The sequence below is a fragment of the Halichoerus grypus genome, chromosome 10 (genome assembly GCF_964656455.1).
Source record: "Halichoerus grypus chromosome 10, mHalGry1.hap1.1, whole genome shotgun sequence".
NCBI lineage: Eukaryota > Metazoa > Chordata > Mammalia > Carnivora > Phocidae > Halichoerus > Halichoerus grypus.
Window position 1 is genome coordinate 74,590,541 of NC_135721.1, and position 26,309 is coordinate 74,616,849.

General features: G+C 40.6%; 1 protein-coding gene across 2 annotated transcripts in view; it reads left to right on the plus strand.

Moving 5' to 3' along the window:
- Positions 1–26,309, plus strand: part of THADA (THADA armadillo repeat containing) — a 320,063-nt gene that overhangs the window by 138,442 nt on the left and 155,312 nt on the right. For both annotated transcript variants that reach the window (XM_078056617.1, XM_078056616.1), the window contains 2 exons: positions 104–193; positions 1,501–1,632. In XM_078056617.1, coding sequence (XP_077912743.1) covers positions 104–193; positions 1,501–1,632 — 222 coding nt within the window. The remainder of the gene's footprint in view (positions 1–103; positions 194–1,500; positions 1,633–26,309) is intronic.

The following is a 26,309-nucleotide window of genomic DNA, read 5'->3' on the forward strand; positions in this document are numbered from 1 at the left end:
GAATGACCTTGGCTCTCTTCCTTTAAATAAAATAAAGTAAAAAGGCTTTATTATTAGATCAGAGGAAATAAAAGATAGTAATTTCTTTTTCTTCCCTTTACAGAATGACAGGAAGTGAATTCTTTTCTCGTTTCCCGGAACTCTATCCCTTTCTTCTCCAACAGTTGGAAGCTGTAGCTAATACTGTGGACAGGTAAGAAGAGAATAGGGTAGGACACAGTGAAATCAAGGAAGTGAATTACTTCATTAATCGAGATTTATCCCTCCAGGCAACAGTTTTTAATCAACTCCTTTCTTGTAACTTAGATGGATTTTTTTTAAGTGCTTCTTTACTACATCCTGTTGCCTGACTCTACAGTAGATTTGTACCTGAAAAGTTGTATAAAATCCTGTTTTGTTTTTGTTTAAAGTTGGGGGGAGTGAGAGGGAGAGAGAGAATCTTAAGCAGGCTCCAAGCCCAGCACAGAGCCAGCCACGGGGCGCTTACGACTCTGAGATCGTGACCTGAGCTGAAATCAAGAGTCAGACACTTAACTGACTGAGCCGCCCAGGCGCCCCTAATATCCTGTTTTTATAATATATTTTATATTTTTAAAATCCTGTTTTATACTGTTTTTTCAAATTCTGTTTTCAGTGAACATATTTCAGAAACTAGCTTCTTAGAAACACAGCTTCTAAAAAGATTTTCTTCCCATGATATTTAAAAATCTCTGGGTTTGCATACTGAGTTTGCTGTCACAAACACAAGCCATTTTTTCTTACTGGCCTGTTGCAGTTGACCATTGTGAGAGTAAGCAAATAGCTGGCTGGTCTGGTCACCTGTGACCAGAAATGGCACCGGCATGCCTAACCCTGGAAACAGAAAATAAAGCCGTTCAGAGGACTTCCCGTCTGATCAGGGCACATAGAAAAGTTTATCATTGTCCTTTCAATCACATCCTCTACTGACTGGAATTTTTAGAATGGTGTCTTAGAACATGTGCTTTTTTATTCTTCTAGCCATATTTGCACTTGATATGAATTTATACTCATTATCTGTAATGGGGAAGTAAAATAACATCAGTGAATTTTACTTCTCTTTATGATACATTTCCTCACATTAGTAATTTGTACAGACAGGCTTTTCTGGCCCCAGTAAGTGACCGTTCAAGCTTTCATAAGTACATTTGGCTGTTGAAAGTTACACATTTCATACTGTGGAACTCCTTTCTGCTGTATGAACAGCTCAAATCAAAACACAGACACGAATTAACAATTAGCTTTGAGAAGAGAATCGTGTGCTGGAGCCCAATCCATGGCTTTGCCAGTAGCTCTTCCTTATTTGCACATTAGGAATATATGAAATGAATGGAGGGGAAAAAAAACAAAAAAAGGGAAATGATCTTCTGATCATAGAGAGTCTCACTTTATATTCATAATCATTTAATGAGAAAAATGTTTGAAGGTAGTGTCTCACCTCTTAAAGTTTAAATCTTTTATGTACAATCACTTGTTTTTCAGTGATACAGGAGAACTCAACCGTCATCCAAGCATGTTTCTCTTACTTTTGGTGTTGGGAAGACTCTACCCTTCCCCGATGGATGGCACCTATTCTGCTCTCAGCATGGCGCCTTTCATTCCGTTCATTATGAGGTAGTGTGTGCTTCGTGGAAATAATGGGGTGGGCATGGGGGCAATATGGGGTATTTTAACTTGTTCATATTTCAGAAAGTGTAGTTGGTTTTTTATTATTATTATTATTTCTTGTTTTTTTACTTTGAGAGGGGTCCTGTGAAAGCAGGGGCCTGGGGGCTATTGCCATTGCCCCCAACTGGTCTCCAGTGTTTCAGAGGAAAGTGCTTCTATTGTGGGTGCAGAAGCCCATAGCCATAGCCACTGTTTAAGTAACGTTCCCTTGGCACTCTGCCTGCTAGTGGATGTGTGGTGCTGATAGGAGCTGCCTGCTTTTGAAAAACATAGCCTGGGTATTTGCATTATCCCTGTGTTGAGCCTAGCCAGCATGAGGCAGGATTGGTCCTGGCATTATATCCCCGAATGTCGTTGAAAACGACATTTGCCTCCTCTCTCTGGAGGAGTTTGCTAGTGGGTGCAAGGGGTAGCATCTAGCTGGCCATATGTGGCACAAGTTCACTTCCTACTCAGCTTCTCTTTCAAGACTGGAGCACCTGAGAAAAAGCATGGAATTATACATGGAATCAGATGGTAACAGGCTTTTCTGCTCTAGAGCCTATTGCCTCTTCCTCTGTTAAGTTTTTGAGGTGTATTTGCCACCTTCTGATCACCTTTTTCATTTTCGGATCAAAGTCCTCAATAAATAGGCCTCCAAAAAGTCTTAAAAATTTTCTTAGGGAACATTTCAGAAGCCCAGTCATATTAGTTAGCTTTTGCCTTTCTGCGTACGTCTCGATAAAGCAGCACTTTCATTTTAATTTAGGTACCAGAAATTGAGATAGACTTAGAGCAGAACGTTAAGATGTTAACGTTAACACCAAACTCAAGAGAATGTGTTTGTTATTTATGTGGCGTCCTGGGTTCCACTTCCTGGTTTCACAGAGCTGACTGATGCATTTTAATGTGAGAAACCATGAAGCACGAGATGCCGGCCTGTGATTGCTGCAGCCATTTGTTTGCACCAAGCTCTGGCGGTGGCTGTGTTATCTCCGATCACAGAGATGACTCACTCAGATGGGGTTTTTGTTTCCTGATACACAAAGTTACTAGTCTCCTGGATCCAGCATTTGGTGATTCATTTTAGGAATTTGGGTTGTAAATTTTACTTTCAGGAGCATTTAAAAATTGTACTTTCACTTATAACTGGAAAGAACTGAAAAATGTTTCAGAAGGTTGATGGGGTGGGGGAGGAAAGGCACATGCTCAGAATCACAGAAGGACATGCTTTAGAACTTTGTCATCGTGTGTTAAGAACATTCCATTTGTGGAAGCTTATTACTAATCAATCTGTTATGTGTTGCATCCTAGAAACCAGAAATTACTACATTGAAAATATCCTTCCTGTTATTTAGAGTCTACATATAATCAGAATGCTCATATTATTAATTATATTCAGAGCACTTATTATATAACAAAGATTGCATTAATGTAGAAGATTTAAATATTGCCATAAAGCCAGTGTCCTTAGTGTATTCGTTTTTTTGGTTGTTGTTTTTTTAACTCAAAAGGCGCAAAGCGTCCATTACACTGTCCTCCCAGGGAAAATGCCTTGGTCAGTAGTTGCTTTCTATCTGAATAAGCATTCATAGAATGCTACCAAGAGCCCAAGTGCCACAATTGATTCCTTAGAGTGTCAGTAGGCTCTGTTTATTGAATGTCCATTTGTGGTATAGAACAGTGTTTCTCAGACTTTAAGAGGTAAACCTATCACTTGGGGTATCTCATAAATTTGGATTCAGTAGGTATGGAATGGAGCCTGAGGGTCTGTCTTTCAGACAGACTTCCAGGTAATGCTGATGCTGCTGGTCTGTAGATCACACTTTGAGTACCAGGATTAAATTTGGGATTTTAAACATTATCAGAACCCCTGCCCTGTCCCCCACTACACATGATTTTGACAGTAGTAGGGTCATACTTGGTACTTGGTTAGGCTATTCCAGGGGTTTATAAGAAGTAGATTTTGACCCGGGAATACAGAGAACGAACAAGAAAGTACTCTGAGCAGAGATGTTAGTAGAAAGTACACCAACATTTGTTGAGCTTTGACTATTTGCCCAACACTGAACTGGCCATCTTACTTACAACGACTCGGAGAGGAGGTGTTATCACCCCCACTTTCCTGTTGAGGAAATTGAGGTTCAGAGAGCGAGTCAGTTATAGAGCTAGAATATGAACCCAAGAGTATAGGGCTGTCAAGAATGTTGGGTGTACTCTTTCCATTACACCAAAATAACCTTTTATGCAGCCAAGAGCAGTGGCTACACTGAGCAGGCCCGTGGGCCCTGAAACTGATGCAATTCAGAGTGAGGAGGAGCCTATCTCCAGAGTTGGTGGACCAGAGTGCTGTTTTCAGGATATAAAAGTCATGTCCCCCCCAGCAGTGGGATCTGCTCCTTGCTTTGCTTTTCCAGTAGTGAGGATGGCTTGATTGGATACAGCCATTCTCTTGGGCTCATCTCCAGGATCGTTGCCCGAGGTATCAGGGTTGGTCTGCGACCAGGTATGGAGGAAGGCTGGCTTAACTGCCCTGACCATCGTCTGTGATACAATGGAAGGATCTTAGACTTGAAGTTCAGTCAGAAGCCCAGTTCGGGGTTTCATCAACCTAGTACAGGAGCAACCCTGTGCTACCCTAAAATGTTACAATCACCTGGGCAGATGAACCATAAAAATAGTGAATTTGATAAAACTGTACACATTTGATTTAAATTACTTCTGAGAAAATTCTTCATGAAGGAAGTGAAAGATTGGTCGTAAAACCTGTCATTCCAGGCAATATTTGTGGTACTGGTGATGGTGAAGATTGGGCTGTTTGGACGTGGGGTAATAGCTGAAAAGATGGGTGCATGCACGAGTGGGTGGGTGGTGCTTTATTTTTGTAGCATTGCCAATGTTAATTTATGTACTTGGAAGAGTCTAATCAGGCTCTTGGATATTCTGAGTTTAGCTAAATAGAAATTTTTCAGCTAGTGGGAGTAGCACGAGGGTTGCTCTGACCAAGCTGAAGTGAATTGCACAACCAGAAGATTAAAAGCCCCAATGGCAGCTTTTTATTTCCCTTTGATTTATGTATACTTAACCTGCCGTTTCCTTCCTCTCTGTAAGATGTTTGTAAGCATTGTTCGTATTTTTGTTCCTTATCCAACATTTGGGAGTATAAACTTATATCTCTATTGATCTTCTTTGTTGACTGAAATCTTAGAAGTTCTGATTTCGGTCTCCAAAGTTATGCGTGTGTGCAGTTGCATCATCTTGGAACAGAAATGATAATGTTAATCACAATGTTTTGTGTACAAGTTTTTTTAAATCCAGTGTGTTTTATGTGCCCGATGCTCTGCTGGATCCAGATTCGCGGCCCTTTACCATGCAAATGTGATGCCTTCAGTTTAAGACCATTTACCCTTCAGTTCAAATACCACCAAGCAGAGTGACTCATGCTTTAAAAGGGACCCCAACTGGCTCCCTGAAAGTACACGTTCCTTGTCTAGGGCTTTCTAAAGACCAGAATATCTCTCTACATGTACCTTTGAATTCCCTTTTACAAGGGAGTTTCAAGTTTGAATTGAAGAACTACAGGAAACCAAATATGCCCCAAACCTGGGTTTAAGAGACCTGGTTCTGTCTAAGCTCTGCCACTCACTGACTAGCTGTGATGCTTGGACAAGGCTGTGATGCTTGGACAAGGCTCTCTACCCTCTCAGAACCAGTGTGGTACCTGTGTGTGGGGGGGTATCCACTGAGACAGAAAGCCCCTGCTGTTGCTGACAACAGATCTCAGCAGTGGATTACTGCCTGTGGGAGAAATCCCTCCACTGCCTTTTAATCATTTTTTGGGTGCTTTTAAAAGGATCTCCCTACCCCTTTGGGGGCTTATTTTCATTGCAAATGACTTTCAGTATGTCTTTCCTCAAATCATTTCACTGTTCACCTTAGATAACTTTTCAGTGAGATCTGCTGTTCTTTTCTCTGAAAAATATTGAGGTGCTAATAACAATACAATCTTAATTAAATACGTGGCAATGGAAATCACCCCTAGGGACCTGTGCTGTGGACACTTTTATAGTTGAGATATTGAAAAATCCAGCCAAAAATTTTAAAAATGGAAAATACATGTTTTGTACATTTAAAAAACATTTCATGGGACCTTTGGATTGTACCAGTCTTAAAAAGGGAAGAAGGGTAGGAGGTACGAAAACTGAGTTAGGCCTTCCAAGCCTGTGCTATTGAGAAGTAATATTGGCCCTTGTTTTCTTGTCCTTGAAAGTTACATAATTCAAGGATTACCACATTACTCCTTGCCTAGGTTGTGGAGTTGAAGGAACTGGTTTTCCATGGTGTAGAGTTGGGGCTTTTGCAGTAGGCGATGGATGGCTTCTACCTTCGTTTGTGATTATAATACCAGGAACTCCCCTTCAAGGCTGCATGGCACATTTCTATCTGCTCTGTCTTCCCAGAATGCTTGCAGAAAAGTAGGTCGGCTTTGCCTTACAGAGAGATAAACAGGCAGAGAGCAGTTGAAACACTGCTGGGAAGGAAGAAGACATGCCCTCCTCCCTTTCTCTTCACTTCAGGCCCGGCTCATCTCTCCCTCTGAAAGGCTGTAGCATTTGTTACTTTAACCTCTTATCCTACCATTCATCACTACTGTATCATAAATAACTGTACTTTGTATGCTCAGTGCTATTCTCTCCAAATAAATCTTAACCTCTTTCCATGCAGAAGCCACTCTGGGTTTTTTTGGTTTGTTTTTGTTCTTTGGTCCCCTTCTCTGCCTCACCCAGGTTTGGGCACAGAGACTGAATTATTAACCTAGAAATGAAAGTAACTGCGAATTGAGACATTTGGTCTCTTAGCAGATCTGTGTATCTGTGAAGTACTAGGGACTCCTAGTCCTACAGTATTGGAGCCACATTTCATAACCCACTGCTTACCGGTTACGTAGAAGGGAAGCTCAGCTGGGTCTTGTGTTTTACCTGGCCTTTGAGGAGTCTTGTGTTCCAGTATGAGTTCTGACATTTACCTTTATTTTAACTTCACCTCACTGACCCTCTGTTTCCTTATCTATCAGATTCAAGTATTGAATATTGCCTAGGTCCTCTCCGGCTTCATGGGCCTGTGAGCTGAGTCCTTCCTGGCCTCTGAACCCCTTTGCCCTGACTGCTGTCCAGCAAACTGCTCTGGAGGCCCACCTCACAGCTACCCTGTTGCAGGCTTTAGCAAAATGAGAGGAGCCTGGATTGATAAGAATGGAAGAAGGAGGGAAGGAGGGAGATGTCATTTTTCTGCTGAAAGTCATAGAACTATCTATATGCAAGCCTTCCAGATTATTATGGCATGAATCGGAGGGCCCCTGGGTGCTTCAGCTATCAATCTGTGTAATGGGGCTAATACTGCTTACAAAACAGCAGATAAAAGGCTCTTCGGTTTGTTTTTTAAGAAAAATTCAATAGAGAAGGAAGGAGTTGATGGTGATAGAAAGAGGGCAGACTTTTTAAACTCCTGCTTTGGCTTGTCCCAACCAGTTAACTGGAAGGAAGGCCCTGAAGCCAGATGTAGGGGAGCAGATAAAAAAAAAAAAGAGCACCGTGTTGTCCTATTGATGAAGGCAAATCCCTGGACCCAGTAACTTAGAGCCTTGGGTACATGTGAGCCTAGAACTATGTCAGTAATTAGGGGGAAATGTGGGATGGCAGTGTTCTGCTGGGAGCTTGCAGAAGGATTTTCAAAAGAGAAGGGAAAAGGCGTATTTTACCAGTGACCAAACAATTGTGTTGATACTGATTGTTTTAGACTGGATCATTCAGTGTATTACTTGCAAAAGCTTTACACTTTGTTTGCTGAGGTCGAGTAAGGATTCGCTAAGAATAAGTCATGCCTGAGTCACCTCACTGTTTTGATGGGATTACCAGTCTGATAGATGATGACAATGCTGCTTTATTCAACATTTGAATTACTTACTTAAATGAACACAGACTAGATTGCATGCTTATCGGATTTGTATATAACATAAATATAAGTGGTGATGGGATCAAAATTCAAAATAGTCTTTAAGCATGGGAGTGACAAACAAAAATTCAGGCTGGTGGCCATGATTTCTATGTGGCTGGGAAAGAAGGGGATAAAATTGAGGAAACATATACTAGGAGCTTCAGTTTTATTTGTGATGTGTTCTTAAGCTAGATTTTGGGCAAGTGGTTAATTGTCATATTATTCTGTGTACCCTTTGTTATATGATATGTCTGACATTGTCCGTAATTTAAAAATAAGATTCAGAATAGCCTTGGAAGCCTGGATTGATGGGCTGAGATTATCAAGATGTCTTTTAATAGAGATATGTGTCATATTCTGATTTTCTAAAGAAAAGTCAAAATTATGTACATACAGGATGAGAGCTGTCTGGCTCCCTAGCAGTTTTTATGAAAAAAAATCTTGGGAAATGGCATTTCCTGGTGAGTCCTGAGGAAGCAATGTGACACAGTTGCTGTTACCAGATAGTGAGGACTGTAGTCCGGACCCCTGAACTCTGCTGGTCAGATTAAACCTACATCATTGTGCTTCTTCTGTTATTCTGCTCTGGGCTTCCCATTTTAGGAGGGTCACCGATAAACTAATATTTATCCAGAGGAGATAACCAAGATGAGGAGGAAGCTAAACATCTGGAAATAGTTAGACTGGAAAAGATTTAGTCAGAGGCAACATGGTAATGGTCTTTACATACTTGAGAAGCTGCCATATGGCAGAAGGCACATAATTTCTTTCTTGTGCTCCCAAGGGGAAAGTAAGAGATAGATTTCAGATTTTAATATAAAGAAGAATTTTGTGAAAGTTAGCATTCTCCATCAGGGGAATGAACAGATTTCCATAACACTGAGCTGCAGGTCATTGAAAGTATTCAAGGAAAACTGATCACATGCAGTACATCTGAGGTTGAGCGAGATGACCAGTAGGGCATCTTTTTGAGGTGTCTTATTTTGGAACAGCTGAGCAACCTAGATGTATATTCCAAATGTGCAGTGAAGGAAATGATAAGCCTGCCTCTGAACCTATAACATGTTATTTGTACATTTTTATTTATGGGCTACTCTGTCTCCCAAAGAAAAGAAGTTGGGGTGCCATTCTTAGCATGGCCCACAGGGTCACAGTGGTCTGCTCCTACATGGTGCCCTCCAGCAGTTAATTCACTTAAATTTAGCTTCTAAGTAACTTCTATAACTTTGTTCTGGAGAGTTCTGAAAACACTTTTTTGGCCTATGGGATGTTATGTCTGAAAAGCATTCCTTATTAATTTAATTATCTTTTTTGTGGTTGCTATATTTTTCTCCATTCCAGATGTTGGCTGAAACCACATTTGTTTTCTGACAAGTACAAGGAACATCTGAGTCTTTGAGAAAAGTCAGAGAGATGCTTTTCTGAAAAGTGATTAAAATAGATAACCCTTTGTTGTCCAAACTTCCTGAAGGCTCTTCTTTGAACAGAGATGCCTATAGAGAGAGAATATAAGAGTCCCCAAGCCTAGCCCATGACAAGAAGAGACAACTGAGAATAGGTCTTTGCCGGTGCTGTTAATGTAGGACTTGTTCCCACCTGTCCCTCCTAGAGGTCCAGAACTCCACCCCTCCTATGGTTACTGCTGAATTCCGTGAGCCTTTGAGATTGGGACTAAAGGTTAGGAATGTCCCTATACTGTCCTGATCTGCCAGCTATGGTTGGATGAAGGAAGGGAACTGCCTCCCATCAGTGTGTGGAAACTCTGACCTCTGGCTTTCCTAGTGTGACTCTGATACCAGGTCAGGCTCTGGGCAAGATCGTCAAGGTGCACATGTTCAGTCCTGCTCAGGGGTTTTCCAGCTGCTCCATTTTCCTCTTTGCCTACAAGCCAAAAACCTGTGCCCACTCCTTCCTTTCATACAGATGCGTAAATGACCCTGGTCATTACCTTCCTTGGGGCTATTTGTTGTATTACGGAGACATACATTTTGAAATACAGCAGTGAAAGTTGGTTTTGGAGTTTGGGGCCTTACACAGGGGAGGACCTAAAAGCAGAGATGGGAAGGTTGTTTCCTAATGCTGGTGAAATCACAGTTCGGGCAGCTACCTACTCCGTCTCCTTTCTACCATGGCCCTGCCTACCTAGTGCTTTATGGGGGACGTTGTGCTCACGGCCTTCTGAAATTCTGAATTTTACCCAAGGGTAACAGGTTCAGCATGTGGAATGAAATCATGTTTCCTGCATTGTGTGGCTTTTTTGCAAAGAGTACTGGTATAAAAGGATACTCTGTCATCTGTCACTGATTTTTATCTCTTAGTTCCTAGAGAGGGGCCTGGCCAACTTCATCTCTGGTGCCAGATCTCTTTAAGACCATTTTCTAAATATGTTTTTGAGCAAAAGGAATGAGGAGTTCACCTCTTATGGAATGCATTGACAAAGCAAGCTAAAAAAACAAAACTTGTACGGACCAGCTTTTCTTCAGTGTTATCTGTTACTTCAACAGGCCAATTCAGGTCATGTTAGAACAAGTGATTTGATCTGCAAACGGCTTCATTCTTAGGTGAAATTTTTGACAATGATGATAATCCATGGCCTATTGCTGCCATTCACTCTAAAAGTTAGAATCCAATCACTTAATAGATTGACGAAATAGTTGTTAAACATCTATTGCATACCTACCTAGTGTCAGGTCTTGGGAAAGATGCAAAGTAAAGAAAGGTCTTCATCCTTGAAGAACTTGCAATCTAGCTAGTGAGATAAAACACATTGAATTTTAACCACTGAATTATGTGACAGATACACTAAGGGCCAAGGGCCTATAAACAAGGGAAGAGCACCAGTACTCTTGGAGAAGTTCAGAAAGCTTTCCCAGTAGCAAGGCAGGAAAGAATAAGGGAATTCAGTCTGCTGTCTTGAGGACCTTTAAGAAATCCCCCATGGTGATTAGCAGCTCACAGAAGACGAGAGAAAAGTCAGGCTGTCTACTCTGTAGACGGTTGGATCTAACAAGAGAAAGAGAGTTTTATGATTCATAACTTGGAAGTCATCATAAAGAGCTTTGCTTTCACTTGAATCAAGGGTTGACCCAGGAAATTTACAAAATACATGGTTTGCTGCCTAACAAGAGAAACTGATAGACACTCTTTGCTAATTTTAATAAAGGACAGTATTTGCTCCAACTTATACATTTAAGGCATATGGAAATAATAATAGTAGTAGGAAAACTATTACAAACATAGTAATGTTTAAATTTTAAGATATTTTAATGATATCTTTCCCTAAGGAGCTTTTATTTCCTTGGTCTTAATTACTTTCTCAAGAATTATAGGCAAGGTGCTCAGCAGGCATTTTTAATGCTGAATTGAAGGCTTTGACAGTAGCCAGCCCCAAATGCCGACTTAGGCGGTCATCTTATCCTACACAGTAGGGAACATTTTAAGATAAAAAAATGTATGTCTTTCTCTTTAGGCAGCAAATACGAATTAGGGAATAGAGTAGGAAGGCAAAGATGAATTATAGTAGGCTTAAAATGAGGACAGGGGAAAATAATGACCCAGCGTGTTTGGAATATCTTTCCCTGACTGGCACAGTTTTTCTTCCTCCCTCTCCCTTGGGCCTTGACCCTTACCAGTCTATTTATAATCCAGTTAAGGCAAGCTGCATTAGTCACATCAGCTGCACAAGATGCATTCACCCCCATATCCTTTTCCTTTTTCCTTCGTATTTTATTTTCCTCACTCACCTTGAGCATTGAGACTTTTTTTTTTTTTTAAAGATTTTATTTTATTTATTTGAGAGAGAGAGTGAGAAAGAGAGAGCATGAGAGGGGGAAGGGTCAGAAGGAGAAGCAGGCTCCCCGCTGAACAGGGAGCCCGATGTGGGACTCCATCCTGGGACTCTGGGATCATGACCTGAGCCAAAGGCAGATGCTTAACCAACTGAGCCACCCAGGTGCCCCAAGCATTGAGACTCTTGACTGCTCATCTTGCCTCCCCCTCCACACCAGTTACAGATACTCCCTTCTTCGCCATTTATTCTTGTCTTCTACCTTATTTTGCGAGTGCTCTTCGTCACTAGTTCAACTGTCCCTTAAATATATTTGCTGAGGGCCTACTTTGTGTCGTTGCCCAAACCCAATGCCCTTACTTTCATCACCTCCCATTTGCAAGAGAAAATAGAGGCCAACAGGCCTAGACTCTCCATAGAGGCGCCCACTCTACCTCACACCATAGTTCTGTAGTTTTATAGCCAGACATTTGGAAAAGGTTTTCTGTGTTTACAGGCTCCACTCCCTCCCCTCTTATTCATTCCTTAAACTACTGGATGCTTCTTCCACCACCTCACTGCAGCTGCCCCTGCAAAGATGCAATAGAAGTGACCTAGTCCCAGAAGCCACTGGATGCTTTTCAGTGCTCATCTTTCTTTACCGTTCTCTGGAATTTGACACTATTGCATACTCCCTTCTTCGTGACACTCTTTCCTCTGTGGCCTTCTTTGGCCATTACATCTCTGGCAGGACCCCTTCCTGCTGCCTCCCAAATATTGGTGTGCCTCTTTGCCCTACCCTCTGCTCTCTTCATTTTCACTTAGCATGCACTGTCTGGGGTTGCTCCTCACATACAGCGATGTCCTAGATCTAGGACTTGTCCAGAATCATAGATTCATTGTTCTATTGGCCAACTCCTTCTGCCTGTTCCGTAGACACCTGAAAGTCAGCAATTTCAAAACAAGCCCCCAGGTAATTCCTCTGCACCCTAAACTTAGACAGCCATCTCTTAGGGCCTAGCACAACATCTAACATCACATTCCACCTGGCCAGCTGTAGTCAGAGGACCTCTTGAAAGGAAACATGTTCGAATCAGGACTCAGGCTATCACGAGGATCCTCCTGATGTCATTAACTATGTTCATGCATACTCAGTAACGAAGAAACATTGGTTTAAAAAGTCATTGACTTTTGATATCCCTCCAGTAAGTTTGGAATGATTTGCTTTTTTTCTCGTATTGATGATCATCAGTTTGAGATAGCAAGTGACAGGTGTTGGTACCTTTCTTTGGAGATGGAAAAGCCAAGGCCCAGAAGGAGTAAGCATCATATGTCCACAATAAAAATGTGATTCGTTAAGGAGTCAGTCTATGAGGATTGATTCATGTATTCATTTACTCAACAGATATTTACTGCAAACATCGGTTGTATGTCGGGCACAATAGAAATACAGTGGAGCACCAGACAGATAAGATTTTTGGCATAATGGGGTATCCCTTGTGTTATGCTGGTTCTTGGTCCCTGCCTTTCCTCTGATGATTTTTTCCATCAAATTAGTGATAAATGATAATAATTAGCAAATGTTTAACTCTGGGCCAGGCACTGTTTTAGGACTTGATACATACTGACTCATTAGTCATCGTGACGACACTGTGAGGTCTATAACATTATTATCCCCATCCTACAGAGAGGACAGGTTGGGCCATAGACAGTTTAGAAATGTGCCCTAGGTTGTACTGCTGGGAAGTGATAAGGCTGGGGTTTGAACCGGGCAGCCTCGCTCTGGCACCCAGGCTCTTTGCCACCGCCTGGCTACACTAGAACCTACCGTCACGGTACGGCTCTCTGCCCATCTGTTTATCATGCTCCATGACATGCCAAAATTCACCTGCAATTTTAAAGAACAAACATTTGGACTTACTGTGCTTTCTTGAGATCGCCTCCCTCCACCCACCTTGGGCATTGCCCTGGCGGTGGTCGCATTTTCTAATCTGAAATCAGTAGAAAAGGAAGAAAAAGCTCGCAGTTAAGCCCAAGTGGTTGTGACAGGTTGCTAAATAAAACTGGCTCAACTGAAGTTCTGAGATTCTTGAGAAATACTGAGAATTTCTTACAAAAGGTATTTTCCTTATAATAGGAAATTGGGGTCATTGCACAGCTGTTGGTGTCTTAGCAAGGAGAAAATGTGTCTTGAGGCCCAAGAAGCATGAAGTCTTAATGAGATTATTTGTGGGCTGCTCCTTCTGCATAACTTTTAAACTGTTAGAGAATATATTTTTCATCTGTCTCTACCATCTTACATTTCCACGGGTGAAACTTCACAGAACTTTGCAAACCTTCAGAGTTGTTGAAAGAAAAAGAAAAAAATTACAGCAACAAACATTTACATAAGACACACAGTAGCTTACTTGATCATCCTCTTTTTTATTCTCTTAGAAAGAAGACAGAATCACAAGACTATCAGTACATGTTGAAATTTTTTAAAATTGTCAACGTTTTCTTATGTGGTAATCCTAAACTTCTCTGGAAAAATGGCCAGTCAGAATCAGTGAAGTGTTCAGACTACAGCCTATTATGAAATGAAGGTTTCATTACTCCAAACTGCATATAATAACTTCGGGGAACTGCTCCAGTGGGTGGATACCAGTCTCATCTGGTTACTGTATAGTAGTTGATAACCCACAGCACAAGGCCTCTGAGGTCGGTTGAAATCTGCTGCCCCCTGCCCTTCTTTGTCACTTTTGCATTTTTCGCAGGCACAGTCCCACCTCCCTCCTTCACTAACCAAAGACTCCTAGCCAAAACCCGCTGGGAGGCACTCTGAGAGCTAGATGTGCCCCCTGGGTGTTTTTTTTCTTTTGTAGCAGAGAATTTCTGGCCTGGGATGTTTATGTCCTGGCCACCAGTCCCCAAGAGATGGCCATATTTCTCCTAACTCTAAATGAAAACTCTCAGTCCCAAATGTAAACTTCAGCTCGGCTTCAGTCTAAATAATCACAAAATCAAAATTAGGTGGACCCACGCGAATGAGATTTTTCTCTTCGGTCTCTACAATGTCCAGAGAATTAACAAAAATATATATTTGTATGAAGGGCGATGCTATGTAAATAAGCATCTCCTTTTTGATTATTACAATAGTACAGGAAAAAGCCGTCTGTTTGGGTAGAAACTATGGAAATATATCTAGGTAGCCAAGGAAAAGCTGAATTGTTACTGAAGGATGTGTCACACAGACAAGAAAATAATTTACGAAGCAGTGGGTAGAAAATATTTTCGAACACTAAACAAGTGAGTCCCTTAAGGCTGTCCTTTCGCGTGATGGGTAAGTAATGTGGGTTTGTTTTTTGCTTAACTGTTTATTCTTTTTTTTTCCCCAGAAGAATCTTTTTCCTATAAAGCCAGAGTTTAAGGCTCAGCTTCTTTTCAGCTTGGCTGAAATGAAAAGTGAAATTCATTTAATACTAATTATAACCTGCATAAGTCTAGTGAAGAGAAACTTAAGAAATGTAGTTCTTGTTTTCTAGCTGAGCTTCAGTGCTATATAATTAATATAATTCCATCACTTTTTGCCTGCTTTTTTTTTTTTCTGCATGATTTAAGACATCAGAATTTAATTCATAGCCAGAATAAAAACCGGACTTAGGGAAAACTTGAAAAGACTAGAGGGGGATTTGCCTTCTGCCGCATGGTTGAACACGTCCCGAAAGTAGCAGCTTTGGAATGCCATGTCCTGATAGAATTCCCCGTTGAACGCTGGCCAGCAGAGAGGCTTCCTAGCACCGTCCCCTTGTCTGCACTATGTGAACTGTCTGCCATGAGGGCCCTGAATAGAGCCAAGGGGCCTCCACAGGACTGCCTCAGAGCCTGACAGAAGGGCAGCAGTATCACAAGGCAAAAGCTGTGCGCTGGCTTTATAATCCCCAGGCTGTGGGTTTTGGAACTCACCAGCCACCCTGGCTCAACCCGAGATAAATACTCCCAGTTCTAAGTAGGTTGGGGAATTCAAAGCCCTGCTTTTCCCAAGTCCTTCCACAACCAATCCATGACATGTTATGAGGTCTAAGTGGAATGGCCGTGTGTGGAGGGAAAATAAGGGAATGCTTTCTACTACTAATTAATATGAACTCCCTGGCAGTCCCTTTTCCCCTTAGGAATGCAGCTAGTCACAGGGCCGGATTCTAACCCCACTGTAGTCATTCACCCGGACCAGCTTTACTCCTAGGGTAGTTGAAACCTATCTGCAATGATTTCAGAAGTCTTAAGCAGTGCCTTCTGCCCACCCAGTTTTCTCAGATGCCTTCTCCATTTTGAGCTGAACTTGGAAATTTCACAGGTAGATTTTCATTATTTAAGTATATGGTTTCGGTCCCTTCTAAAATGGAACTCCCACTGTGAGGCATATTACTTTTAAGTGATTATTAGTTATACCACAGTATGATTTAGTTTAAGTTTCTTGGGTTTTGACAGGAAGAGAAATAGAAGGCATTAGTTGGGTGAAGTGTTGGGGATGGGATAAGGCTGGTGGGGAGAGAGGATGCAGAACTTGGAACAAAGGCAGAAAGCAAGTTGCCACCCTCACACATGTGGCCTGGGTGAGGACTGCAGTGACTTCTTCCCCACCAGGATTTGTTTTCGTGCTTTCAGTGAAAGGGGGCATCCTGTTTTCTATTTACCTCTCCCTTCTGGCCGGGAAAGACTTAGAGGGTTTTTTGTTTTTGTTTTTGTTTTTGTTTTTTACAGCTTTGCCTCTTCCTTATCCCTTCTAGATGTGGTTCCATTTCCTTTCCAAGATGAAAGCTTGTCTTTGTCCCTTCCCAGAATAGTTCCAGGCAGCAGAACACAGTGAATCCTTCCAGATAAAAGACCCTGCTGATAAAATGCCAGATTGTTATCAGAGAAGTGAAGTGAGGGGAGTCAAGTCCCTACCATTAATTACCTAGTTACAGCTCTGTTTATATCCTGTTCGTTTGGGGGCATGTTTTCCTTGGACAGTTTCTTGTCTGTGTTCTGAACTGCAGTCTGATGTTTGTAAAAATCCCAAAGGTCAGGGAATAGTGGGTTCCTTATTTTCCGAAAGGTTTAATGGCAAGGAAGAGAATATCAGAGTTTCTATCTTCCATCTGGAAGGAAATGGACAAATGTTTGGTGGTTCATTCTTCACCTCAAGCATGCAAACCCTAGTGTGTTGAATGAACTCTGACTTTGAATACTTAGCCAAGAAGTTACCTGGAAATAGAATGACATTTATCTCTGTGAAGCCATGAGTATCAACCAGTGAATAACTGAGTATCTAGACATTGAGGCCAGAGTCTAAAATGTCCTAAAACTGCCTGGAAAATGTACTTAATGCTACTGAACTGTACACTTAAGAATGTGTAAATTTTATGTTATCTATATTTTATCACAATAAAGATAAATGAATGAATGAATGAATAATGCTTGCTTCCTGGCAGCTCCAGTACTTGGTCTCAGTTGGAAATACCAAAGGGTTGGGTTACATGGTCTGCTTTATTTTGAATGGAATTATTGTTGCATGTAAGGCATTATTCACCCTTTTAAGAGCCGTGAGGCTGTGAGCACCGAGCACTGAGCACCTTGATGAACACCAGGTAAAGAAACTGTTTTGCCACCATCATCTGGACGTACTGGAACATTTGGGGACTGGAAGAGCCCTATCTTGAAAATGATTGATTCTAAACCACTATAGCCACTCTCCTTCCACAAATGTAACAAAAGAAGGGAATAAGGTCTCTCGATGGCTGGAATAGTAGGTAGCATCTATCGCTCTGATGCTCAAAGAGTAGTGCTGAAATGCTCCATGACCAGAAGGGGTGTTAGGTGACTTAACCTCCTTTGTGGCACCTGGCAGTCATTAAGTGGTCAAGCACATGTTTCTTCACTGAATTAAACTCACACCTGACCTTATGCTGTCCTGTCAGGTTCTGTCCTCAGCCCAACCCATTTTTGTTATAAGGCACTTGACCTGTGACTCAGCCAGTTCTTTCAGCTTTACTGGTGATGGGGTTCTTTTTGAAGACTGCACTGTTGCCTTTTTTTTTTTTTTTTTTTTTACTAGACCAAGAAACTTCTTAAGCCCTGCAAACATGTTTCCTGGTGACCTAGCTGCGGCATGAATTTCAGGGTAGAAAAAAAGAAAGAATATGAATATAACCCTATTCCAAATCTGAAACTTTCTTTCTCATTAGCCCCGGAAGTCCTGAACTCAGAACCCTGACTAAAAGGTGCTTCTTTTTACCCTGTGTAAGTGTGTGCTTAGGCACTTGTTCCTACCATCCTTTGAAGAAGTTGTGAGACATTCATCATGGTTTCAGCAATACTTTTCTCAAATTTAGTATTTTCTGTAGAAAAGGCAAGAAAATATAGGAACCTAGGAAGAAGCTAAAGTAAATTTAAAATATATAAAACTTGGGGCGCCTGGGTGGCTCAATCGTTAAGTGTCTGCCTTCGGCTCGGGTCGTGGTCCCAGGGTCCTGGGATCGAGCCCCGCATCGGGCTCCCTGCTCGGCGGGAAGCCTGGTTCTCCCTCTCCCACTCCCCCTGCTTGTGTTCCCTCTCTCGCTGTCTTTCTTTCTGTCAAATAAATAAATAAATAAATCTTAAAAAAATAAAATAAAATATATAAAACTCATTTTGAGTGAAACCAGTAAAAATAAGCCCTGACCTTTTCTTATAGGTAAGAAAAATTAGAATTTTTTTTAAAAAGTATTCTTTTAGGAAATAAAAGATTTTGCCGGAAATAGCATGGGTGATTAAAGCAGTCTGGTGTGAAAGACACATCTTAAAAAATCTCCACTTTAAAAAAATAAAATTTCTTTGCTCTCTTCTTGACTAATGGTTTTGTCAGAATAATCATTTAAATAATAAATGAAATGCTTTGAAGTATATAGGGGAGTGGAGAACTTTTCGGTGCCTTGTACGAACTGGTGATACAGATTATAAACTGAATGATGGCAAATTCCACCAGTTTACCTAGGATCCAAATATTAGCAAATGTCGCCACAGCCATAGAAATCTACTCATGAAATCATGACGATGAATGGAAGTGATCCAGATTGTTTAATTTTCCTTTGAAATGTTGTATTTATTAGATCTTAACACCCAAAAGTTAAACAGTATTGAATTTCACACATAGCACCGTATTTTTAATCTTAGGTTGAAGGTTATATCCTTGGCTTGATTGAAGAATGACTCATGTAATTTGCACTGACTTTTTTTCTTTCTTTTTTTCTTTTTTTGATGGGCAAGGAGGGAAACTGGGAAGTAAGATGATACTGAATTGAGGCTAAGTTTATTAAATTCAAATGGAAATAAATAAATGTCAATAATTTTCTTGTTTCTTTTTATATTCATGTATATACCTTCTATAAAGATTCCTTGGAATGCTACTTTTGCTTGAAATGCAATATAAAATATCTCTTGGCCACTAAAATTAGCAGTGGGAATTAGTGATTTTTTTTTTTCCAGTAAATGTATCAAACTGTATCACAGCCCAATCCTTCAGACGCATGTACTTGTTGGAGGATGTGGCCAGAATTCTTTATTGACATGTTCCCCATCTTAAAATACAATCACCATGAAATTAATGTATTAAGCCTTAGTCACAGTCCAGGGAAGAACTTAAAGGTAATGTGATTCTCCTTATAATTAGTAACCTAATTAAATGCTGGAGAGTTTCAGTCGTAAAGCAGTGTACCTTGCTTCCGAACAAAGATAACACCACCACTGAAATTGTATAGTTGTAACACTAGTATATTTTTAATTAGTGGTAGGTATGTGTGTGTGTGTGTGATCAGTTTTGTTTCATCTTTAAACTTTGCACAGTGGTCTCCATTGTGTATTCATTTGGACTATATTAAATAACAGTGTACTAACTTGGCTTCTGTTTTCTCAGTATTTGGCATGATTCAAACTGGGATGAGTTGAAATTTGCCTTTTTGCTATGGAATAAGCAAAAATAAAAGATATTAGGAAGCAGGTTTAATCTACTCAAGATGGGGAAAAATATCTGTTTAACCTTAATAACCATATGGAAAATCCTACTGCTAAATGCAGATGTGTTTATTAAAGCTGGCCCAACAAATCTGGCCTTGCTCAGTTGAATGGTTTGAGTTGTCAAGTGTACATAAGTGTAACAAAATTGAATTTCTTTTACCATGTGTTACTGCTGTTCAGTCCTATGGTGGTTAAAAATGTCTCATAGTTGAGGCACACTGGTTTTTGCAACTAGCACAGGCAATCGAGGCAGACAAACCTAACTTTGAATCCCAGCTTGTTCATTCACTCCCGTTTTGAGCTTGGGCAAGTCACTTAATCTCCCTCAGCCTGTCCTAGAACAGCATGTTGATTGGGAACAATTGTCCCAGGAAAAAAAAAAAAGTTTTTGTGTTTTCATTCTTATATGATTAATCATTAGGATTTCAGTGTTTATTGATTTGATTATTTAAGAGGGCACCAGGAAAAGTTCATTCTGGTCATAAAAGTTCAAAGGAAATAGCTGGGCCTGTTTGATCTTAGGAAGGGAAGACTTGGGATGTTGTGCGGGTGGGGCTGGAGGCAGAGAAGGGAAAACCAGACGGGCTGTGGATAGCAGAGTAACTTTTCTAAAGTATGTGAAAGGTTATTCTTTAAAGCCAGCCTTATGGAGGTCTAATTGGTATAAAGTAAAGTGCACGTTTAATGTGTACTATTTGATAAGTTTATGCCCCCATAAAACCATCACCCCTGTCAAGATAGTGAACACATCATCACCTATGAAAGTTTCCTCGTGCCTCTTTGCAATCTTCTCCAGCCACCCTGCTCCTGTTGCCCGGCAACAGCTATTTTGTGTTCTGTCACCATAAATTAATTTGCATTCATACAATTTCCATTCATATAAATGGAATCCTACATTATGCGTTCTATTTTGTCTGGCTTTATACCTCAGCATTATTAATTCTGAGAGTCGTCCATGTTATTATGTGTATCTGTTCCCTCTTATCGCTGACTAGTATTTCATTGTACCAATGCACCACAAGTTTTTTACAGACGCACCTGTTGCTGGACACTCGTGCTGTGTCTCGTTTTGACTATTTCAAATAAAGGCACTAGGAATATTCATGTACAAGTCTTTGCATTGACCTATGTTTTCATTTCTCTAACATAAACACCTAGGAGTGGAATGAGTAGGTTGTGTGGATGGCGTCTGTTAGCTTTTTATGTCAAATGTTTTCCACAGTGATTGTACCCTTTTACATTCCCACCAGCAAAGAATGAGAGTTCCAGTTGTTCCATAGAGTTCCAAGAGTTGTTCAACTCTTGGTATGCTCTACCTTTAATTTTAGCCTTCCTAGTGAGTGTGTAGTAGTATCTCATTGTGGTTTTAATTTGAACTTCCCTAATGACAAAGGATGCTGAGCATCTTTACATGTGTTTATTTGCCATCCATATATCTTCTTTGTTGACATTTGAGTTCAGAGTTTGACCCAGTTTTGTTTTAAATTGGGTTGTTTGTTTTCTTATTATTTAGAATATATTCTGGACACAAGTCAAAAAGTTATGCTTTTCTACATAGATTCATTTATTTCCCTGGCATATAGAATCAGCAAAAAGAAATTAAGTTGCAGCAGGAAAGAGTATAATTATACCTAAGTACTTTTTGACTGTGATACTAACGTGGGCATTGGGGCAACCAAAGGAGGATATAAAACTTTCCCTGAGGTATTTAAAAATACGGTTGGCGTTTGGATGCTGTAGGCTTGCTGATGTATGACTCAATTTACCTAATTGCAGTCATCATTTGAGGAAAGAATCTTTCCTGGGGTGGGTCTGTTGCAAACATCTCAATATTCCTTACTCTTTTGTGCTTTTTTTTTAGGCCAAATATATGCAATTTCTTGGAATTTTTCAAAACTTGCCATGTACTTTATGGTTTTTTAAAATTCATTTTCTCTGATTTTTATCTTGAAATGTTGCTATGAAACAGAGGAGGGTCATTCAGGGGCATTAACTGGCTTTAGCAAAAACAAATTGCAATCTCTGGAGAGTAATGAAATCCAAAGAAATGCTCAAATTTGTCTTATCCAGCAGTAGCACAAAGCATTGTTTTAGCTGATAATATTGGGAAGATTCATTTAACTCTTTGTAGAGGCAAAATAATTAACTAGATTCTAGAGAAGAGGTTCTACATGATTAAAGAAGTCGGGTGGTTTTTAGCTTGCGGAAGGGAAGAGCAAGGGGTGATTTAATGACAGGATTCCAATACAGTTAATGAAGGGTTTTCCTGTGTGTCGAAAACACTGGTCATTTGTTCTCCAACTCCAGAGAGGCTCAAACTAGAGAAAATTGGCTCCAAGTATAGAAAGATTGAGTCTGAGTAGTGTTAGACATAAAACTTTCATTATTGGCATCAATATTATTATGAGATTGAGCAATGGAACAAGTCAAGAGAGGTCATAAAGATATTTTAAAATAAAAAAGATAGCTATCTGCCTGGGATGTTTAAATGTCCATTGAATTATAGGATTTGGTTATTGAAGGGGACCTTAGAGATGACTTATTCTAATCTCCTTTTGCAGATGAGGCTGTGAAAAGACATTATGTAATTTGCCTGTGGCCATATTGCTAGATGCTAATATTTTACTCTGAGGATGTTTTATTTTTTTTATTTTTTTAAAGATTTTATTTATTTATTCGACAGAGAGAGTGAGAGAGTACAAGCAGGGAGGAGTAGTAGAGGGAGAGAGAGAAGCAGGCCTCCCGCCGAGCAGGGAGCCCGATGCGGGGCTCGATCCCAGGACCCTGGGATCATGACCTGAGCCGAAGGCAGACGCTTAACCATCTGAGCCACCCAGGTGCCCTCTGAGGATGTTTTAAAAGTAGCCTCACTCCAGAGACACCAAGGAGCTCATGTGAGGGTTTCTACTTCACAGCAGCTTTCACTCCACCAAAGTAGTCACTTGCCAATTAAGAGCCAAGGCACTGACCTGTATGTGTCTCTTCTTGTCATTAAAAATGTTAAGGATTTCTCTTCTTGGACATTTTGAACTTGTCTCTAAATAAATGCTATACCTTAAATGACTGTAGATGATTTGAGCAGAGGTGATCAGTATCAATCGAGGTCAGCAGAGGACACCACCACAACCTTTGGGGATCTGTCCCAGTCTGATACAGGGTTCCTCATTAACTTCTGGTTGATGGCTGTGCTACAAAGAGTATAATTTGGTGGATGACTTTGGCTCAGTTATTATGTCCTGGTGACTAATTTGCCTTTCTTAAAGATAATATATTATAGGGGTGCCTGGGTGGCTCAGTCGGTTAAGCATCTGCCTTTGGCTCAGGTCATGATCCCAGGGTCCTGGGATCAAGCCCTGTATCAGGCTCCTTGCTCAGCGGGGAGCCTGCTTCTCCCTCTCCCTCTGCCTGCCGTTCCCCCTGCTTGTGCTCGCTCGCTCTCTCTCTCTGTCAAATAAATAAAAATCTTTTTTAAAAAAGATAATATAGAGCTTTAGGTTTCGTTTTGGAAAACACTGGTTAGAGCAGTAGGAAACATTTCTAGGCCACCAGTTCATTATGTATAGGGTCTGCAAATATGAGTTCTAACCATTGGAGTTAAGTAGCATAAATGGCTTACAAAGGATTACACATCCATTACCATAAATGAAAGAAATTGGCACAATGCAATTTATTTGATTGTGATTACATTTTATTTGGTAACTCATTCTGTACATGTTCCCACTAGACCATCTAGAGCAAAAGCCTACATATGTTTATATTGTATTATATAGTTATTTTAAAGGGTTTATATGAGTACTAAAAATGTGATAAAATATTCAAAAATACCTAGCATCTTAGCTGATCTAGTAGGCACACAGTGAATGATCCTACCTTCCCTTCTTTTTTCCTTTCTTGAGCTTTAGTCTTAGGTATTGGAATCTTTCAGAAACCTAACAAATTCTTGTCAAAAGGGAAGTTTGTTCACATTTAAAAGTGTTTATTTAAAAATTGTCATCAGTGTATGCTGAGCACTCACTTGACTCACAGGATGTTTAGATTTTATGAGATTTTAATATCTTTTCAGATATAATCACCTGAAGAGTCAGGTTCTGTTGGTTCAAGAAAGATTTACTCGGCACCTATGATTTGCTCAGCCAGTCTTGGGCTAGATTGAGGATGCTTTGAATGCCAGAATGAGAAATTTGTATTTAATGTGGCAGTAGAGAGGTATCATGGGTTCTGAAACACTGGAAAGCTAAAAACAAAACTTTTTCAACTGGACCAAAAACATTCCTTCCTGAACCTTCTCCCTATATATATTAGATTAAAAAGAAGAAGGTAAATTCTCTCTATACCTTTGTGTAGTCTGTTGAGTTGACCACCCAGTCCTGTGTTTGTGAACTGGAAACCACTCATGGTAAATATGGAACCACACGTAAAGTTTAATGGAGTGACTTTCAGCTCTATGAAATTGCTTCGAGAACTTGGTCTTTGAGCAGTGACCATCATCCCAAGGAGACCCTTGGGACTGTTCAGGACTGTTTTCTCTGAGCCACACACTACCTGCAAGGAAAGAAGGAAGACATGCTATTATGTTCAGTCCCTTTAGAGAATCACTGGCTGCCTGATTGTGCTCATCTCTCAGCCTTTTGTGGAGCCAGAGTAGAAACAATGTGAGGGCTTTTGCTATTGAGAAGAATGTGAAGCTCTTTCACTCAGTCTGCATGAGGGGCCGCCTCAGCTCCTGCCCTGCACACAGCTGATCCCAGCCCGGGAGCCCTGAGGGTAGATCCAGAGTGCTTTTCCAGCTGTCCACGAGGAGGCCAGTACACCAGTATGCGGCTTACTGATTCAGGGTCAGAGAGAACACCCACTCACGCACGGGGAGGGAAGACTATGCCAAAATTTCCAACTAAATCTACTGATTATTTTCATTGTTTAGGCAAGTTTTATACTGTTTATGTTAGATATCTGTATTTTTTTCCCTTTATAATACTCCATTTTATTTTGGGTAAAGACCAAAATTAATGATTCCCTTTTAATCTCTAGGGCTTCCAAAGTCTTTGTATTTATGTTGCTATAAAGTCTTTTCCATGTTTTTCCCAGAGTCAGGAAAGAATCATTGTTAAGTTAAGGTACACCACATTTCATTGCTCCAGAGAGTAAAACCCCTTCTTTCCAACTGTCTAGACCGTTTGGTTGGAATCTGAAAAATTCAGTTTCAAATTGAATTTATCTAGGCAAAAATGAAAGAATGAAATGAAATTTCAGATGAAATATAATTTTCATACTTCGTCTGTATATTTTGATATCAACAAGTAACCTGGGATTCGCATTCAGCAGTCATGCATCCTTTCATTTATTTAAGACATGTTTGTAATTCTAAATAATTAAAGAGCATTATTCAAAGAGCTTTTTGAAGTGAGTACCATGCTAGAAAACTTCCTCTGTCCCTGTTGGAAAATTCCCCCGCTGTTATTTCCTAGCACCAAAAGGAGTGGTGTGGATGCAAGTAGCCATTGTCAGTGCACCCGTGCCCCTGCCACAGACGTGGCTTAGTGCTGTGCCCAGCGCTCGCAGGGGCATGTGGAGGGGTGTCACTGTGATGGAGGCTAATTCCCAGCTCCTGGCAGCTGCCATTTTCACCACTTCGGGATTAACAGCCTGTGACTGGTCAGGCTGTGTAAAGCTCTGGTAACTTGGAGGCGAAGTGGAGGTGATCTTCGGAGAATGTGTCTTCTATGGCTTAACTCTGTGGTCGGGCTGTCCCAGGTGGTTACACACTGCCGTTTTCAGATGTTCTCTTGTGGTTTATTATTGTCAGCATTTCTTCATAAAAACATTTTTTAAAAAAGGTTCTACTGTGTTGTTTGGAGTTAATTTGCAAAGAGCAGTTACCGCTTTGAGCTGCCCGGTAGATAAACATTTAAACGAAACGTTCTGCCTGTAGATACATATATATTTTTTCTGTCCATGAGAGCTGGCAATGTGCAATTTCTAGTTGAGCTGCTGTCTGCTGCTCTTATTTCTCTCTCACTACCCAAACCAAGGATTTTAAAAAATCAGACTTCAAAAGTCCTGAACCCATTATCCTTCCAAGAAATATATTTGAATAAAGAAATTCATGAGCTGTGCAGAGGGCAAGATTACAGTAAACGCAACTTTTAAGTGCTAGCGGTTGGAGTTGCAGGAAAAAGAACACAGAGTTCAGGTGGTGGTAGGGCCTTTGATGAACTGAAAATTGGTATAGGAAGGACAAGTAGAGAATCTGGCAACCTTGATGGGCACTGAACTCACTTGAGAATGTGGGAGAAGGGCTTCAGGAACGCCACATTTATAACAAAAACATATATAATAGTCACAGGACGCACCGAAATGTCTGCGTTTTCAAACTCACTGGTACAGACTTTTTCTTTTAGTGGTTTCTCTCTTTTGTGCACACACACATACCCACACACACACGTACATGTTTCCTGAAAGCAAGATTTGAAACTAGGAACTATACACAATGGAAAGGAAAAAGAACTCTTTGGTGAAACAGCATTAGAAACAGGATTGGAATAAAATTTGGGCCCTGGACCTGAAGAATGAAGGCGGTGGGCCTCACATAAACCAGCCAGTTGCCCCAAAGAAACTCAATCTTCCATCTGTCTTTTCCAGCTCCTTTGGTGGGGAGGGGGAAGGGTAGCCTTTGTGAGCCCTTGAAGCATGTTTGATACAAGCAAGGCTCTGTGTCCTCAGCCAGTGGTTGAGATAGAGAACACTAGAGAGTTTGTACATGTGTGGATAAAGCTTTTAAGTTTGAAAGGTATTCCACCTGTTTGCTTTAATAATAGCTACCGCTTACCAATCACTAACTCATAGGCATTGCATCTCATATGCTTTATCTCAT